General features: G+C 38.1%; 1 protein-coding gene across 1 annotated transcript in view; it reads right to left on the reverse strand.

Moving 5' to 3' along the window:
* AGMO (alkylglycerol monooxygenase) overlaps nt 1–20,509 on the reverse strand; it is a 367,408-nt gene that overhangs the window by 141,739 nt on the left and 205,160 nt on the right. The window contains exons 11-12 of the mRNA XM_043969423.1: nt 7,403–7,485; nt 3,046–3,151 (exon numbers count right to left, since the gene is read on the reverse strand). Coding sequence (XP_043825358.1) covers nt 3,046–3,151; nt 7,403–7,485 — 189 coding nt within the window. The remainder of the gene's footprint in view (nt 1–3,045; nt 3,152–7,402; nt 7,486–20,509) is intronic.

Below are 20,509 nucleotides of genomic sequence, written 5' to 3' on the forward strand. Positions count from 1 at the left end.
GCAGGATTTAAATGTCTTCTTGGCTCCAGGATCATCACTCTATCCATCCATGGTACCCACAGGCACCTCTATCACTATGAAAAAGTTCCTACCTAATGCGAAGCCTGGCATATTAGAGATTTTTCATGCATATGGGTTAAAATGAACCTTTAATTAGACAGCTTTTAATACTGCTAAAAGCAGATTTTAGAGAAAATACTTCATTTATTTGGGGAAGAGCATTGACTACATGCAATCATTTTCTCTACAAATTGTTTAGAGAACTCAAATTTTCTTGTAATCTTTTTAAAGAAAAATGATGAGAACACAGTGTCCTGGCATTAGAAGGGTTTTCATCCAGCCGGCACTAATTAAGATTGAATGGGGCCCTTAAGCCTATTTATCATGGTTTTATTCACACACTAGCAAAGAAAAAGTAGAGAGAAGGATAAATACAGAAGACCTCATGCATCCAGGGTAGATAGAATGCTAAGAATGGACAAAAAATTGTGCATGTGTGTGTCTACATGTGTATGTATGTCTATTCGTGTGTATACATATATGTACATACACATGTACATAGATATGTATGTATGCATATGCATACATGGGTAAATACAGACATATAAATATATACACCTATACAAAATAGGTGTATATATACATAAACATATACAAAATATGTATTTATGCATATATAAAAATAGTTATAAATATACACAATATGTGTATATAGTTACATATATGTATGTGCATATATACATATATGTGTTTATTCCTGACCATAAATTTGAAAGTCACAAATATAGTCCTAATTATGGTTCTCTGTCTCAGTTTCTTGATCATTAAAATAAGAAAAATAACACCACTATCACAAACCTCACAGAGTTGTTGTTGGGTGGAGGGAGTAGGAAGGGGAAGAGACAAGGTAAGAAAGAAATGTGAGCAATTGCTTTGCAATTTCTTTTAACCTTAAAAGTTAAATTTATCCATTTCCAGAAACATACTGACCAAAGCTCCTTTGTATGCCTTATAATCCCTTATTAGAATGTGAACTCCTTAAGGGAAGATTTTTCTCACTTTTTGTTATCTTGCAAGCCTGGAAATTATAAATGTTTCTCGACTGATTGATAATTGATTGAATGATTGACTCATTGATGAAGTTGAACATAAGAGATCTATTATAAAGAATGTGACCCTCATCTCACATTTACTCATGAGTTTAATGGTTTAATTTCTATGAGCTTTAATATTCTCATTTTGTCCAGCAGAACAGAAAAAAATGATAAAGTTTTTTCTCCCTACAAAATCATCACTTTTTATAGGAAACTAAAGAATTTTCCAAAGCTCTTATGCCATTGAAGTTTTATTCATTAATTCATTTTCTTCCAACTTTTTTTTTACAGGGGGAACTTCCTTTGTCTTCTTTAGTTTGTCTTTTATTCTTGTATTTTGGAAGAGAAGTGAGAATAACTATCTGAAAAGATGATTAAGTGTCCATGTAAGGGTGTGGTAGGAGAAGGAGCACCCATAACCCATTAGATCAATGGGTGACCTGATCTCTTTTAGTCTAATCCATGAAACAGCTGATTCACATTTGGCAAAGAATGTGCCCAGGGAACAAGGGCATGTATTTCAATAATGGCACTCCACAATCCCTTAGAATTTTCCTTCACACTGTGGTTTTGTGAGTACAGGACACTCCTTAGTGTGGAAATCCCCTCCCTTGATGCAGAAAGCCAACTAGACTCTGAGTGACTGTAACTCTTACAAAATCAGAAATCCACTGTTTGTCAAGCAGGAATTTAACGTAATTTTGACCAATTCTAAGATTAGCCCTTCTATTCACAACACATAGCAACTCCTTATCATGGAACAAAGCCCCCTCCCCCTGTTCCTCATTTATATTTTCATAGGGCTTTCAGGTTTACATTTTATCTCATTTGTTCCTCACCCCAACCCTCTGAGGTAGGTTGTGGAAATATAATTTTCATTTCATTGAGTCAAGCTACAGCCCTAACAATGGTAGGGAGTGGTACCATGTATTAGTATTTTTATTCATTCAATTTATGCAATGAGAAATTCTTGATTATTTTAATGGTGCCAGGAATCATATGTTGTACTTTGTATTTACAGTGCCTAGCCCAGCACTGTACTTAGACTAGGTACTTTAAAAGGTTTGATAAATTGAAGTGTTTATAAAATGAGTACATCATTTCCCTTGTAATACATTGACTCTTTTCTGAACGTGCCACATCTCTCTAGCTCAGAAACCAAAATGACAAGAATCATTTCACCATCTCTGCAATATGGTCCTTGGCTGTTTGCCTGGTATTCAAGGAGCCCACCAGGGCAAAGGTGCTGAACAGCAGAGAAAAGCACCACATCCACAGGACCATTGCCAAATGTCTTACTTTAGGCAATTGGCTTGCCATGGACAAGGCTAGTGATTTTTCAGAGTAGTCTTAGGAGAGTCCTAGCAAAACTTGAAAGCCTTATAATTTTCCAAATAAAATTTTAAAAAATTGAATCTGAAAAAGTCTCCTGACTGATACAACTGGGAATAAAAAGAAAACCAGCAAAGTAAAGTCCATTGTTATTAACTTGCTAAAAGTCCAAATTAGAAAGGCCCTCAAGGACTCGTTAGTGCCACCCATGCCTGCAAAGAGTCTCTTGAACATTGTGCTTACCAATGACCTCCTGAACACAAGGCTCCACAATCCCACCAGACATACCTAAAGAGAGCACCATCAACTAAAGGGCGGTCATCATCTGCTGCTTGATAGGATTCAATTTACATAAGGAACTACTTGGAGACTTTGGAAGATTCATCTTTTTTTTTAAAGGAAAATCCTTTTTTTTTTCTTTTTTGTTACTTGACATCAAGAATGTGGCCAAGTTAAAAAAATATATACAAGATGACATGTCAATAAAATGTTCGCTCAATGCAACTGATCAATCCTTTGTTGAAAGAAGAGAATATTAGTGATATTTATGTGGATCCCGAATTAACCAAAGAATTCAGCAACTCAAATAGTTGGAAGTCATGTGCATTCCAAATCTTACCTCAAAAAGATATGTCATTGAAGGAATGAAAGGCTTCAAGTAATTCATCTGATACAGCATTAAAAACAATGAGCATCGGATGGTTTCCAAAATGGGTGCCCGAGGCCTGAAATGAAAAGTTAATTGGCATGCAGTTATCAAAGATTTCCAGAACTCAAGCTTAGAGGGGTCACCTAGTCCAACCTTCTCATTTTGCAAGTGAGGAAAATGAGGCCCAGAGTCAGGTCACATGAGTAGAAATTAGGAGAAACAAGATTTGAATTCAGATCATGTGATGTCACATCCAACAATCTTTGCTATGTCCTACCTCAAATGGAATTATTTCATGTTTTCATGTTGATTGTTATATTCACAAAATGTGCATGTATCAAAAAAACAGACAAATCTCCAAACCAGTGAATGTTTTTAAATACCTACTTTGTTCAAGGCAAAAGATGGTGTCACTTAGTGGATAATATCAGCCCTGGTCTCTGGAACGCTGGGATTCCAGCCTTGCCTCTTATGCACCATGGTTATGTGACTGCAGACAAATCCTGTAGAGAGTGCCCAGGCAACACTCCAAAGGATTTATGTTAGAGACTACTTGCTAATCTGCACTGGAAGAGAGAATGAACTCCCTAGAAGTTCCCCGTGATAAAATAACATATCAGAAGTCCCCTGAAACAAATAAATACAAAAGCATAAAGCTCTGAGTCCAGGGCTTTGGAGCATTTAAAGGTAACTCAACAACAATCCTTGGCCTCAAGCTGGGGAAGGCTTCATGGAGAAAGAAACATTGGAGCTGGGTTTTCTAGGTAAACTTCCCTGATGGAGATGAGGAGGGCATTGCTGACCCACTCGAAAGTCTGAGAAAGCTAGGCTGCCTGGCCAAGTTCCAAAATAAGCTTTGCCCAAACAATGGATCCAGACAATTCTGTAGAAAGTCTCAGACTGAGTGTGAGAGCAAAAGGAGACCAGGGTGCTGGTAAGATCACAGAGAAGAAGGGCACAGCACAGCAGGCAAAGTGGAGGGATGAGGTAGCAGGAGGCTCCAATGCAACAGCATGGCCAGACAATGCAGCAACATTGGGATCCAAAAAGCCAAACAAGAAAATATGGTTTGAGCTTAGGCAAGAGCTGAAAAATCCAGTGTCCAAATAGGCAACATAATACTGAACTAGACCTGGAGTCAGAAAGGCCGGAGTTCCAAGAGATTTTAATTGGATTGCTATGTGAACATGACCAAACCACTTCAATCATTTTATGCCTCAGTTTTCCTATCTCTAACTTGGGAATAGCATTTCCTGGATTTCTTATGATGAAAGTGCTTTGTAAACTGTAAAACCTGTGAGAAATATGTCACATTCTGGTGGCCTGGCTCAACCTGATAATAATGATAACATCTTTTTGAGAACTAACCTTGAGGTTCCTATGGCCCCTTGATTTTAAGCTTTTTCATCTGTGGCTAACTCTCCACAAATTTCTCAGAGGGAAAGAGTTGTTCAAGTAAAGGTGGAGAGGACTAGGGCAGAGAACAGCATGGGTCACCTAGAGATTGTGGAATTCTGAGCAAACAGAAAAGGCTGCTCTAGTCCCTAGTCACGGTTATACTGGGACTGAAGAGAACTCACAATTAGCTTAAAACTCCCTGGTTCTCCAGGGACCTAAAAAGGAAGGACAATGGCCTCTCTTTTCATTGGCCATTTAAATTGTCTTATGGTACTTTCTTTTGGTGCTTCAGGGCTTCCGGTGGGTGACAGCTAATGGGGTATCTAGTCTGTAGAGAATATAGAAGCCAAGGCAGAAGATGAGAGTGACAGAATTCAAAATGAAAACTTATTTAAATGCTCTCATGGCCAATTTCTTTAAGCATACCTTTTAAAAGAGACATTTATTGCTTGATATGCTGAATTGAAGAATTTATATTCTGAAATATTTAGAACATAAAACATGTGTGCTCTAAATTAAACAGGATACCTAATGGACATGTAGCCCTTTGTTAATTTATTTAATTTATGATTAATGTTTGCTGTCCACATTTTGTCTTCCACTGTAAACAGTCCGAAAAAGCAGGGACTGTGTCTGTTTAACTTGCTTTGAAGGAAACCTAATCTAGGACTACGTGCAGATTGGCCCTTAATTAATTGCTTCACAATGACAGTGATGAACAACTATTTAAGCTACAAAGATTAAGGTCTATTGGATTTTCATCATGTTTTTCCTTTCAATTATTAAATCACTTACAGAAGAGAGAAAAAGATATGGTGATCCCAGTAGACAGACAGCTCATTACTGTCTCTCATTCATTTGACTGTAAAAGGCAAGACTGTTTTGAAGCCAGTTTAAAATGCAGAGTTTCAGGAGAAAATGTTTTTGCTGGACTTCAAAGATTCCTTTTTTGGGGCAATTAATCACTTATATTTTTCATCAGGAGGACTAACACATTTTATAGGAAATAAAAGCAAGCACATTTCTCAAAAAGCTTAAATATAACAACTTAAAACTGGGCTTGGACAATCCATGCTTGTGTTTGCTTACAAATGAATTAATAAGACTTGTGTTCTGACAAAATGTTGCTTAATTAAGTTTTCAGGTAAAATGTTTTCAAATATCAGGAAACCAAAATAGCACCAAAAATAAATAAATATACATATAGAAAGGCTCTGAAATGTCACTGCTGGGGTATTTTTCAAAACTCCTACAAAGTAAATGTTGCTGGGTAGTCTCCACATTTCCATATGCCTCTTGTTTTATGAGCCACACTGGTAGGTTATACTTGTTAGTTCTATATTTCTTTGAGGGAGGAGGAAAACTGCCACTGATTACTTTTGGAAGTTTGGTTTTAAAACTTTGTAAATATTGGCAGCTTGATGTGTAAACACAGAAGAAAAACACAACCACCAAGGCAGGACACATACGGACACTTATGCATTCTCTTCAGTTGACAAATTCAGTCACTTGCAAAAAAAAATGCTTGGAACCCTGGCTTTGAGGAAATTCAGTGTTCTGCCCCTTTGCCACCCATTGATTGGCCTCTGAATGTAAAACTTATATATCCATCTGGAAGTTTGCACCTGGCCAGTACAAGACAAACTACAGGGAAATCCTTCTAACCTATAAGGCCCAAAGTTAAGATGTAAAACGATCCTTGGAGGCACCAGGTGATGTAGGCTGTTTGAACATTCATGATGTTTGGCTTCCTAACTGAAATAGACTGAGATTTGAATGTGACCGAGGTGATGCTATTCAAACACACCTTTAGGAAAGCTTTGTAGAATCTTTGAGGTAAAACCCTTTAAGATCCACTCAGATGCCATCTAGGCTGACTTACTGACTGGGGATGGAATATAAAGAGGAAACAGAAGCATGGAAAGACATGAAGAAAAGATTAGTAGTTGATTTTTTTAAGGTAATAGCAAAAAATAATCATAGTATCCAAAGAAGAAGAACATACGTGTGATTGTAATAATCTTGTATAGACAATGTGGAATAAGTGGAATTATTTAGTCCCTCTTCATATGCTTGACATCGAACATGTTGCTCTTCTGGCCACATTATATATTTGTGGGTACTCCTTGACAAACCAGAAATCCATTCAGGAATCCTTGGTACAAGGATGGCAATGGGATGGTATTTTGGGGCATCAGATTGAGTGTGATGCTAGCCATGGACCACCAAGAAAATAAGATTTATTGCTCATTCAGTAGAAAACAATTGAATAATTGAAGGCAATGATCAGTATTGAAATTAAAGGACAACTGATGAACATTCTTCCTGTTCTATAGAGAAACAGGGGATTATGCGAGTCAAGTGTAAAAAATTTTGCCAGAAGAAAGGAGCCTATGCGTTGTTTTGCCTCACTAATTTTCTTTATGACAACAAAGTTGGGTGGATGTGTTTGTTATCTCTGTGTGTCTCTACCCATCTCTTTCTCTCTATCTCTGTCTGTATCTCTATCTCTGTGTCTGTCTGTCTCTCTTTCTGTCTCTCTTTGTCCGAGTCTCTGTCTCTGTCTGTGTCTCTGTCTCTCTGTATCTCTCTGTATCTTTGTGTCTCTGTCTTGCTCTCACTCTCTCTTTCCCTCTCCCTCCTCTTCCACTCTCTCTCCTCTTCCTCCTCCTCTTCCTCCCTCCTTCTTTCCTTCACTTCCTCCTCCCTCCCTCCCTCTCTCCATAGGATCCATCTATCATCATAATCAATTCTGTTCCTGTGTGCTCTTAAACACAGCCAAGGTCTAAGTTCAGCATTTGTATCCAGTGTTTTGAAGGCCACAACACCTCCCATTGTGCAGTGAGTTGTTCATTAGGTCTCCAGGACATGGCCTGAGTCTGACCTTACAGACCCTTGACCACTCTCCAGGGAATATTTCCCACCCTACCTTTGCTCCATGAGGAATCCAATGGAGGTCAGTGTCAGGATGATGTAGCCTGATCTCAGGAGGAGGGTGGCCTGCGACAATGCCTGTTAAATCAACAAGCAGACAAATTGCTCATTTAAGGGAATCCTCTAAAGGACTATTGAACTACACAGAACTAGTCTGAAGCCTCCCTCTATATTTCCCCATTAGCCATAGCATGTTGTCAGAGTAGTCTTATACATTATTACATTTGGCTCATTTCAGCTGTTGAGTGTTTCCCCTAATACGATTGTTTCCTTGCTGGACACTTTTCTGAAATGATTTTTTTCTTCAAATTAAATAATCTGTCTAATGTTTCTTCTTCTCCCAACTCTCTACCCCCACCCCAGGCTTCTCATTCCACTGATCTTTGAACCATGTGTGTGCTTCTACCTAGGGGGAAATAGCTAACATTTCTATAAATAAATACCACATTCCAGCTCTCATTTTGAATATCACTACCTCTGTTGTCAACCCCAGGCCCCTTTAGTAATGACAATTTTAAGGACTTTGCAGAGAAGAATTAGACGGACAGAAATGTAACCGATGACCTCTGACATTACTAGAGTGTGGAGTGATGTTTTTTAAAAGCTACATATTGTAATCATTTTAATGAATATCAGAGGCTTCTAATTGGAAGAGATATCACACGATCAAAGTTCATTTCAGAATGAAGTATCCCCTTTATAAATTGATAAATCAGATTAATCAAAAAGTCTTAATTATCTCTATCCGACAGGACAAGTGACTGGTCAGCCTTTGCTGGAAAACTTGTCCAGGTAGCCCAGCCTACTTTCTAGCAGATTCAACTGTCAGCATTTTGTCCCTAAAGCCAAGCTTAAAGGTGCCTTTCCATTTCTCCTACACATTGTTCCTGATCCTGCCCCTGGGGCAACTAGAACATAGCCAATCTTTCCACTGGTATTAAATTACTATCATATTTAGCTAATTTACAGATATTAATATTTATCTTATATGTATGCTATAGATATTTATGTACTTGTTTCATTTATTCTAACTATATTCCCTTCAATGGGTACATTACCTGGTAAATGGTTTGATAAAGACTTACTGCTAGAGTCCACAGACCTACTCTACTAAATCTTTTTGTTCATGTTTTCATTTTCATTCATTCATTCAATCATTCATTCATTCATTCATGTATTTATCTTTCTTTATTTTGCAGGGCAATGAGGGTTAAATGACTTGCCCAGGGTCACATACCTAGTAAGTGTCAAGTGTCTGAGGCCAGATTTGAACTCAGGTCCTCCTCCTGAATCCAGGCCCTGTGTTTTATCCACTGCACCACCTAGTTGCCCCTACCCTTCTAAAACATCAAGAAAGTTATGTCTCTCCCTACCCCTCACCTCTTGAATCTTTTCTTCTCTACATTAACCATCCCCTGTTCCTTCAACTAATTCCTAGAAGATACTAACTCTGGGTCATTCACCATTTTTGTGACCCTTCTCTGCACCTTTGCAAGTGAACAGCATCATTCTAAATCTAGTGACCAGAATTGACCAGAATATGCTAGGCTTGGTTTTTACTGAGCAAAAGATAGTAGGATGATCACTCCCTGTGACTATATGGGCTTTTGTCAATTGAATCTGGGGTTGTATTTGCATTTGGGGGTGCTGTGTCATGTTATTGACCCTTTTGATCACTGGGGGTCCACTCCCATAGTCTTTCCAAGAGAAACCCACCTCCAGCCAGCCAGTCATCCCTCCTTTAGGGCATGCAAAATTGGAATTCGAAATCTAATTCGAAATCTTTCTGCATGGTCTTCTTGACTTGCATTTTATTTATTTAGATCTAATGTTCCAGCTCCTTCAAATTTCCTGGATAATTTTTTCTATAATCTCATGGGATATATTTCCCTTCTCATCTTGTATCGTCTACAAATTTTTATCCAATCATTGATCAAACCGTTAAACAACCCAGGTGCAAGTGCTTAATTTTGGGGATGCTCAGCTGGAAACCTCTTTCCAAATTTGCATGGAACTAATAATATCTACTTTTTAGCCCAGTTTTACACTCAATTCCTACACCACCACAACCCTTACAGTATTCTTCAGAATCCATCCCTCCATCGAGTGCTCAATATGAGAAGACTCATGGAAGTTTTAGTCAATTTTTTTCAAAGATATGCATAAAATATAAGTAGCTCTTTTGTTGTTTTTATTCAGTTATTTTTCAGTCGTGTCTGACTCTTTGTGACCCCATTTGTGGTTTTCTTGGCAAAGATATTGGAATGGTTTTCCATTTTCTTCAGTTCATTTTACAGAGGAGGAAAGTGAAGCAAATTGGTTTAGGTGACTTGCCCAGGGTCACAGAGCTAGTTAGTGTCTGAGTCCAGATTTGAACTCAGGAAGATGGGTCTTCCTGACTCCAGGCTCAGTGCTATCTCCACTATACCACTTAGCTACCCAAAGGTATCTGTGGCATCTCCCAATCTTTCAGTTTAATAACCCTACCAAAATCAGTATAAAAACTAGGACATTTGGAAGTGTCTTTGTCAAAATAAATCATTCTTAACATCATCTACATGCTAAATAGAAGTCACAAGATTCAATCCTACCAAATCAGTATTTATGAGATATCAAATATGTGGTCAGTCTCAGACAATAGAAAGAAAAAATGAAGCCATCCCTCCCCTTGTGGAGTTTTCAGTCACTATGGGACAAGCAAAATGCACAGACATATGAAAAATGTACAAACATTTATACATATGTCTTTATGTGTAGAACAATTTAGGGGGAGAGATCCAGGAAGGTCTCTTGAAATGGGTGGCCCTACATCTGAGCCTTGGACAGAGGGAGCAAGAAGTTTTAAAACAGAGAGCAGAAGGAAGGTGTTAAGGGCTAAAATTCTAGCTAGTCTGTCTAAAATATTTAATGAGTGGTCGCCAATAAATTATAAGCTTTAGCAAGAGTTAGACTTTTAAGCGTTTATTAAGGAGAATAAGAATTTGATAAAGAGAGAAGAAAAGGCCTAGATTCCTATCTATTAAAGGGAGAGCACATTTCTAGCTCCCTTCTCTGCCAGCGTCCTCAGGAAAGAAGCGTATATGTGTGTGTGTGTGTGTGTGTGTGTGTGTGTGTGTGTGTTTCCTGAGGAGTCTGAGAGAAATAATCTTGGAATGGGAGAGATATGAATTTGAATCTTGTCTCTTTTACTGTGTGACCATTAGTAAGATACTTACTCTCTTTCAACCTCTATTTTCTCAACTGTAAAATCATGACAACAGCTGACTCCTAGGTTTTTTTATGAGACTTAAATCATATGATAGGTGTTAAACACATTGCAGACATTTCAGTGCTGTAGAAATGGTTATTATTATTTTCTTCAGCACTGTTTCTCATATAAAAGCCTCTGCAGTGACATACCCCAGGTTCTCAGGGTAATAAATGCGCACAATCCATAAAGATCATTGCATTGCCACTCATTACCTTAGCCTGAAAGTTTTAAATGCTATCCATCCTTTGACAGAAGCCCAAACTTTTGCCATTGGCTTGGTTCTAGGGAAGAGGAGTTAGCTTCCTTTCTTCTAAGACCTGTATGAAAAAGCCTTCCCAATGCTTCCCAGCGTCCTTTGATAACAGGAAAGAAATTTTTGGTTTCATTAGCATTCCTCACATTTCATGGCAGTAGTTATTGGCATGGGTTTCACTGAAGGTGCCTTTGACCTAAAGGATTCAGCCAGTGGTGTGTTGGTAAATGGCTAATAATTGTCTTTTCAGTCAGAAAAAAAGAGTAAGGACATACTTTTAAGTTTAATTTTCACTAATAACCTTTTCTCCATTATTTTCTTCATTATAAAAAAAATCAACAAAGTTATACATTATGCTATGATTTTCAACATTTGCCAATTTCCAAGTTGTAAGAACTCACATAGTAGGTGCTTAATAAAACTTATGGGGAAGCTAGGTGGCACAGTGGATAGAACACTAGGCTTTGAATAATGAAGGCTCATCTTCATGAGTTCAAATCTGGCCTCAGAAACTTACTAGCAAGTCATTTAACTCTGCCTCTGTTTATCATCTATAAAATGAGCTAGAGAATGAAATGGCAAACCACTTCAGTCCCTATGCCAAGAAATTTCAAATGGGGTCACAAAGTGTCAGACACAAATGAAATTACTGAATAACAACAACAAACCTGAAAATGGAAATAGGAAACTGAAAATTTCAGTTGATTGTCAGGAGTCAATATTAACTGGACCCAACATACCCCTGGCTCCAGCTGAGCCCCTCCTTATTAGTCTTCAGACATAATGGACTCAGTCCTTGTCTCAGTTGGCAGATGGGTAATAGTATGCACCTAAGTAATTTCATTCAAGGCAGATCCATTTTTCCACCTTCCCAAAATACTCCTTCATATTCAAAGAGAATCAGTAGGTAGTCCCAATTTTTCCATTTCAGTGAACCATGTGGTTATTCTATGCCTGAGAGTAATATCTAAAATAAAGCCAGAGAAACTAAATTGCAAACCTTTCTTTAAATCACATAGTATCCTTTTTGCTATCTCTCCAAAGAAAATTAACTAAACCAGTGCATTTGAGTTTCAAAATCTTGACATCTTCATTCATGCAATAAATACTTGGTGAAACTTTTGGAAAATGGAGCATTTTGAGAAAGAATTCAAGGTTGATTCTTGATCTGTTTGAAAGCTGAGCTTGCCTGATCCTCAGGCACATGGAGGGTAAGGTTTCAGGATCTAAGGGGTGGGGCAGCAGTTCATCTAAACATTCTCCTGAAACTCTAGCCCCCAAAAAGGCCAGCTTTGCTAATTCACATTGATGACCTTCCTGTTGTCGCTCTGTAGATGAGCCCATTTTTGCTGCTCTATATTTTTCAGCCTATGTGACTCTATGGAGGTTCTGACTATTTCCCAGGGTCCTAATTATAAGGGTGTGGAACTAAAAATGTCCGGATTCTGTTACTTTCACAAAAAGGTACCTAATAAAAAACTCCACCAATGGTCCCCCAGGAGAGTCACAGCTTCACTTGCTTTTGGCTTGGCAAATAATCACTTCAGCAAACTCCAGGAAGACATGAAATCACTGAATTGTTTTTTACTCAATGACCTCATTTTGACCGTGAAGGCAACAAATTTAGGGGCTGTAGACTTCTCTGTGGACACAAATATCACCCCTGAGGCAGGCAGTTTCTATTCTCCCCATCTTGATTTTTCTTTTGGCACCCCATAATCATGAGAGAAGCTATGATTGTATGAGGAGCCTCATGTGGAGAAGGGGAAAGTGTCTCAGAGGGGAAAAAAGTAGTGGAATTAGAATGAGGAAGATGGGAGTTTGAATCATGTCTTCAATGTTTAATAGCAATGGAAAATGACTTCAACGGACTTAACTTCAGTGTCAGCATGTGTAAAATATAGATAATAATAGGATCAATCCCATGGGGGTAGCTATGCCCTTAGAGATGATTAAATCTCGCTAAGCTAATACAAATAAAGTTCTTTATAAACATTAATGTGACAAATTCTGGCAATGATGATGGTGATGACAATGACAACAATGATGATAAGGAAGAAGAAGAGCTAATTAATGTAGCATGGTATTAATTAATTAATAGGGAAACCCAGGCAAAGATAAGTTAAATGGTTTGCCCAGGCTCACACAGGTACTAAGTACCTGAACTGGACTTCAAACACAGATCATTAGATGAATAAAACTTTATGTCTGGAACAGAAAATCTAGGGTTAAGTCCCAGCTATGCCATCGACTGATCATGTGACCTTAGATCAGTCACATTCCTTCCCTAGTGTCATTTATAAAATGGGAATCCTCAGGGAGCTAAGATAATGTATGCTTAATGTTTCACTAAAGTAACCCATTGTTTTTATCTTCACTCTTTCAAAGATCTCTATTTCCATCCAGGGAACATTGCCCCTACCAATGGAGATCAGAGCCTCATCAGGCCTTAGCAGATGGTTAGTGAATTGGGTCACTTCCAAGGACCAGGTCCTTAGTGATGAATCTTAAAGTCTGTCCCTGGGTCTGGATGCAAAGCCTTGTGCAAGCTTGGGATGAGGTGGGACCAGAGCTCTGTTGGCCACCTCTAAGAATCTGGGATACACTTGCATCTGAGGACCAAGCTAATGTAGGCTGGAGAGTCTCACGAGCACTTTGGCCACAGGCTGATGCATTTTCCAGCTTTCCAATTTCCAATGTCCTCCTACATTCTACCTCAGAGGAGGAAGCAGTGCCCCCAGTACAATGATGCTTCCTGCAGTCTAGATACATGGAAACTAATGGCAACCAGGAGTGTCCATGACAAAGCAAATTACAAATTAAATAAAATAAACCTGTAAAAATGGAGACTAAGAGCTTAAAAGGCCTATTTAATGAGTGCAGGATTCTGATTCAGAAAGTCAATTTGGAAGAGATCTCCAAGACCATGGAGTCCAACTGACAAGAATCTCCTGACAACATAGCCAGCAGTTTTCTCTGAGAACCTCCTGAACTTAGTGGGGGTAGAGCAGGTACACCCTCCCCCTGTAGTACTTTCGCCTTTAGTGTAACTCAAATTGTCAGTGATTTTATCCTTCTCTCCACCCTGAATTTGCTTTCTTGAAGCCCCTAACCTGATTAAGCAGCTTAGGCCTGAAAAGAATGTGTTTCCTTTCTTCTACAAGATAGTCCCTCAAATATGTGGCCCTGCTCCATCTTCTTCTCAAGGGGAAATAACTAGCACCATTTAAAATGATATTTATATGGTATCATTGGGTTTACTTTCTTGCACACCCTTTTTTGGTGCAATGTCCTTCCTAAAACATGACAGGCAGAAATTAAGCCAATACTTCCGATTTAGTCTGATAAGGTCAAAGGACAGCAAGCCACTCATTACTCTCATCTCATGCTTCTCTTCATGTATTCTAAGAACTCTTTGGGTCTCTGGCCACTATATCAAAATAATTGTCCTTTTAGGCCAATAATGTCCCCAGTTCTTTTCCAGACAATCTAACTATATCTCTTGTATCCTGGAATTTACAACATTCATTTCTTGAACCCATGCACAACTTTATATTTATCCCCATTTTTCCCATCCAATGGCATCTTGCGATTTTTTTTTCATCCTGACACATCATTTACAGTGTTTACTGTCCTTACATGGTTTGTGCCAATTGAAAATTTGGTAATAATATATTAAGTGTATAGTTTGGAGGTGTTTTGAATTCACAACAGAAAAAAATATGAAAGAAAAATAAAATTTAATCGAAATAATGACAAAAAGGGAAACTGGGTGGTAAATGAGTAGAGTTTCAGATCTGGAGTCAAAAAAACCTGAGTTCAAATCTAGTCTCAGCACTTACTAGATGTCTGACCCTCAACGAGGCATTTATCCCTGTCTGCCTCAACTTCCCCATCTAAAAAAAAAGTTAGAGAAGGAAATCACAAAGCATTCTAATATCTTTGCCAAGAAAATCGCAAATGGGGGCACAAAGAATTAGACACAACTGTTAGAAAGAATTAGAAACAAATGAACAGCAACAAAAATGGCAGAGTGTCAGTACTGAAAAAAAATCAAAGAATTTCAAAGTACTAAGAGTTCCCAGATCTGCATTTTACACTAGGGGAATGCCCTGCCCCTCGCCCTGCCCAATATGAGCTCTCAGATGTTCAGTGTTTTGAGACTTTAAATGCCAGCTGTTAGGTACATGGCAGTGAGGAGGCCCTTTGTGTTTGAATTGGACTGAATGGCCACTGACATTCCATCTATGTCACCTGAGTTGTACCTTTAGTTTTGTTTTTACATGCACTATTTGGATACATTATGTTAAATGCAATAGAGAACTGGCCTTGGAATCATTCAGACATGGATTCAAGTCTCTGTCTGTGACACTTAGTGACTGTTTGAATTTGAACCCGTCATGTAACTACTTAGTGCCCTAGGCAACTATATATGATGATAAATTTCAAAGGAAATTCTGACATGAATTGGGAGGAGTTGCCTCATGTGGGAATTCCCCTTTCCAAAGAAATCATAGGACAAGCTTTAAAACAGTGTTCAGTCTAATAGAGGAATATCTCTGGTCCAACTTACCTACCAAACATTTTTGTTTCCACTTATTTAGTCCACAATAATTTCTTAGAGTTAATTGATTTTGATTAAACCCTGAAATGTTTTTAAAACACAAAGGAATAGCCAGGGCCAATTCCCTTCTTGTCATGGGAAAAATAATGATAAGATACATCTGATTCCATACTTGAAATAGTCAGTTTTTTAAATTAAAATTTTGCAAAGTGAATTATTTTTACTGTCAACCTGTAACATTTCCCAGTAGAGAATTAGCACCCACACTACACTATTCATATCAACTAACCAACCATCATTCTTCAAGGTTCCAAAATCGCTATGTATTAAATGGGGATTTAGAGATGACATCCGGCCTTTTCAGCGAATTTATTTTATTTGCTCACTACCCACAGGCAGGGTAGAAAGATGCTCATTCTGACTCAAATGTCTCTGAACATATTACCTTAATAATCACCTACAAAGTATAGGAAATTAATATGAAACCATTTCCAATGGCTCATACTTGCAGAAAAGTGAATATAGTGCAGATGGACTCTGGAGGTTATTTTAAGATCTGGGACTTTGACCCAGGTCATAGTCTCTGGTAGGAGTGTTGAGGAATACAGTATATTATTTTTTCTCTCAGTAAGAAAATTGTGAATACAGGCAATTTTAAAGTAAATGGTGAATAACTGTAACATTCAGGGGATTTGAAGACTACAAAAGTGTGTTTCCATGTTTATACTGGAGTGCCTTAATTTCCTCTTTAATGGGGAGGGAATAGCCTGAGTGATCTGTGTCACAGCCTATCTGCACTTGCTGGACTTCCCACACTAACAATCAGGGCCTTTTTCAGCCCAGAAGTTGAAATGTGTGCTTTCATATCATTTAAAAAGACAAATGTTCCCTTAGCTGTTTTAAGTTGGGGAGCATACGAGTGCCAAAGGTATTTTCATTTCCAGCACTGGCTCCCAGTATCACCCCATGAAATAGACCCTGGAAGCTAAGCAATGATTTCTCAAGCCTGGCTGTCCCAAGATCAACAAAAAGCCAGTGGGTTATATCACTAAGCTAAACACCATATATTTAAATATACATTCTGCAAGTGGCATCAAGGAAGGAATGTGCCTTTCACACCTTTGTGTGCCCTATAGCTTCCCTTTTCGTCCATCCAAAGAAATTCTACATATGCAATCTACAACCATATAAAATAAATGAGTATTTCTACACTGCGATCTATGTATAAACAGAGCACCCTGTGGAACCACAGCAGGACCCCCAGTGACAAGCCTGCCACAGCTTTTTCAATGTGGTTATTGGCTGCAATGAAACAGGAAAAAATATTGCTGTTGGATTTCCATGCCTTTGTAAGCTTTATCAGAGGCCCCAAGTCTAAGAAAGTACTATGGAATTCTACAAATAAGCAGTAATTCTTCATCAGCACACAGAATAATGAGAATGAGAAAAATAATGTGCAAAATCAGACTCAATCCAAGCCAACATTGCAGAATAAAAGAAGGAAATCACCTTAACTCCGCAAATTTCCATTCAAATAACTTTCAAATAATGTCTCAAATCAAAACACTGAGTAGCAGAACCAAAAAATGATCAAGGTCAAACAATATTGTAGCCCAAAGCAAATCAAGAGTTTACTAGAAAGGTCTATCTCACCAGCTGGAGTTTTGGCCTGGTGTAACATAAGCTCTTTTTCCCCTGACAATATTAGTAGCAGGTTTTGGATTTGGTTGCATTGGTGATGGTACTAGCAGCTTCTAAGCCCATAGATGGTAAAGGGATCAGAAAATATCACAGATGGAGAAAAGTTCTGGGATGGAGCTGAGTTCCAGGGCAGAGCCAAGATGGTGGAGGAAAGGCAGTAAGCTCTTGAACTCATGACATGATTGCTCAAAAGAACCTCCGAATGATGGCATAGGACAATTCCTGGAACAGCAAAACCCACAGAAGAACATGCTGAGAACATTTTCCAACCAAGGACATCTTAGAAGGTCAAAAGGAAGGGCTTGTTGTGCCAAGACAGGAGTGGAACTCAACTCCCAGTAACACTGACACAAATGAAGTCCCAGGGAGGCTGAGCTTCTGTGACTTTTAATATAAAGTCAGAGAGTTATAGGAAAAAATGGAAAGAGAAATGAGGGTGATGCAGGAAAGAAATGAGAAAAAAATCAACAGCTTGAAAAGCCAAAGGAAAAAGCTCTCTGATGAAAATAATCGCCTAAGAATTAGGATTGAACAAATGGAAACTAATGGCTTTATGAGATACCAAGAAACAATAAAGCAAATCCAAATGAATAAAAAAAAATAGAGGGCAATGTGGAATATCATCTTGGAAAAACTCCTGACCTGGAAAATAGATCCATTAGAGATAATTTGAAAATCACTGGACTACCTGAAAAACATGACCAAAAAAAGAGCTTAGACATCATCTTCCAAGAAATTTTCAGGGAAAATTGTCCTGATATTCTAGAAGAAGTAGGTAAAACATAAATTGAAAGAATCCATCAATCACCTCCTGAAAGAGATCTCAAAAGGAAAACTCCCAGGAATATTATAGCCAATTTCCAGAGCTCCCAGGTCAAGGAGAAAATATCGCAAGCTGCCAAAAAGAAAGAATTTAAGTACTGAGGAGCCCCAGTCAGGATATCACAAGATCTAGCAGCTTCTGCATTAAAATGGGACTACAAACAAAAATCACCAAGTCAGCAAAACTGATTATACTCATTCAGGGGAAAAATGGGTCTTCAATGAAAAAGAGGACTTTCAGGCATTCCTTATGAAAAGACCTGAACTGAATAGAATACTTGACTTTCAAATACAAGACCCTAGAGGAGCATAAAATGGTAAACAGGAAAAAGAAATCATGAGGGATATTAAAATGTTAAATTCTTTACATTCTTACATGGGAAGATAATACTTCTAACTCATAAGAACTCTCTCAGTATTAGGCCAACTGGAAAGAATATACATAGACAGAGAGCACAGGTGTGAATTGAATATGAAGGGATATCTGTAAAGCATTAATTTTTTGTTTATCTTTGTCTTTTGTGGGGCAGGCAGGGTGGGGTGGCTTATATCTATGGTCATATTTAGGCTCAGGGCCTTCTGGGTCCAGGGCTAGTGCTTTGTCCACTGTGTCACCAAGGTGACCCATGATGACATGCTTAAAATAAAGTTAGGGGGTAAAAGAAATGCACTGGAAGAAAGGAAAAGGGAGAGGTGGAAGGTGGTAAAGTAGCTTATGTAAATCAAAAAAGGAAAAGCTTATGGAGTGGAGGGGAAGATTGGGAAGGACCAGGGGAGTGAGCCTTACTCTTATCAGAACTGGCTCAGGGGGCAGCTAGGTGGCATGGTGGATAAAGCGCGGGCCCTGGATTCAGAAGTACCTGAGTTCAAATCCGGCCTCAGACACTTGACACTTACTAGCTATGTGACCCTGGGCAAGTCACTTAACCCCCATTGCCCTGCAGAAAAACAAACAAACAAACAAAAAAATAGTACTGGCTCAAAGAGGGAATAACATACACACTCAAGTAGGTATAGTCGTATATTTTTCTCTGAGGGAAAGTGGAAGGGGAAGTGAATAAGTGAGGAAGAGGTGAAGGAACAGAGTGCAGATTGGGGGAGGGAGCACTAAAAAGAAAAACATTTTTAAGGAGGGATAGGGTGAAGGAAGGCATAAAATAGAGTAAATATGAAGGGAAGGGAATAGGATGGTGTGTAATATAGTTAGCAATAGTAACTGTGAAATGATGCCATCAGAAAGATGTATGAAAAATGCAAACCATCAACAGAGAAAGAAGTGATGGTATCTGAATACATATTGGCGTATAATTTTACTTGTTCATTCCTCTTTCTGAACTTATTTTGTCTATTTTTTTTCACAACCTGAGTAGTGTGAAGATTTTTTGTACAACTGCACATGTATTACTTAGATTGAACTGCTTGATTTCTTAGGGAAGGTTGAGGAAGGATTGAAGAAGAAAATTTGAAATACAATTTTTTTTTAAAAAATCAATGTGAAAAAATTGTTTTGTTTTTATTGTACATGTAACGGGAAAAATTCTAAATAAAAAATAAACTAAAAAAAAGGAAAAAAGGATACATACATACATATACATATATAATAAATTGTTGTCAGAATCTCATTTTTTAGTAGCAAAGAACCGAAAATTGAAGGAATGCCCATTAACTGCAGAAGTGGTGAATAAGTTGTGTTACATGATTGTGTTGCAATATTACTGTGCTGTAAGAAATGATGAAGGGGGCAGCTAGGTAGCACAGTGGATAAAGCACTAGCCCTGGATTCAGGAACACCTGAGTTCCAATTTGGCCACTGACACTTGAAACTTTATAGCTGTCTGACCCGGGGCAAGTCACTTAACCCTCATTTCCCTGCAAAAAAAAATAAAAATAAAAAAAAAAAAGAAATGATGAGTAGAATGGTTTCAGAAAATCCCAGGAAGATATACAAATTGATGCAAAGTGAAGTGAGGAGAACCAGGACAACGTGGTACAAAAGACAAGCAATATTTTATGATTATCAAGTTTGAATGACTTACCTTTTCTCATAAATAAATGATCCAAAGAAAACACAAACAAAATAAAACAATAAAAAGTTACATGTGAAGTGATACAAAACATATTTCTGTATGAGTGAGCCCTGTTGAAAAAGAAAATGGAAACAAAATAAAACCATAGAAATACTTGATCTAAGACAATTCCAGAGGACTTATAATGGAAGATTCTATCCACTTCCAGAGAAAGAAGTGATTGAGTCTGAATGCAAATCAAAGCATACTTTTAAAAAATCTCTACTTTTATTGGGATTTTTGTCTGTTTTATTTTTCAGTGGGGCTAATATAGAAATATGTTTTGTATGACTGCTCATGTATGACCAGTATCAAATATAAACCCTTCTTGAGGAAGATGAAGGCAATGGATGGGGGAATAATATTTGAAATACAATTTTTAAGGGGGCAGCTAGATATTACAGTGGATAAAGCATTGACCCTGGATTCAGGAGGACTTGAGTTCA

Source organism: Dromiciops gliroides, chromosome 5 (assembly GCF_019393635.1).
Source record: "Dromiciops gliroides isolate mDroGli1 chromosome 5, mDroGli1.pri, whole genome shotgun sequence".
Lineage (NCBI taxonomy): Eukaryota > Metazoa > Chordata > Mammalia > Microbiotheria > Microbiotheriidae > Dromiciops > Dromiciops gliroides.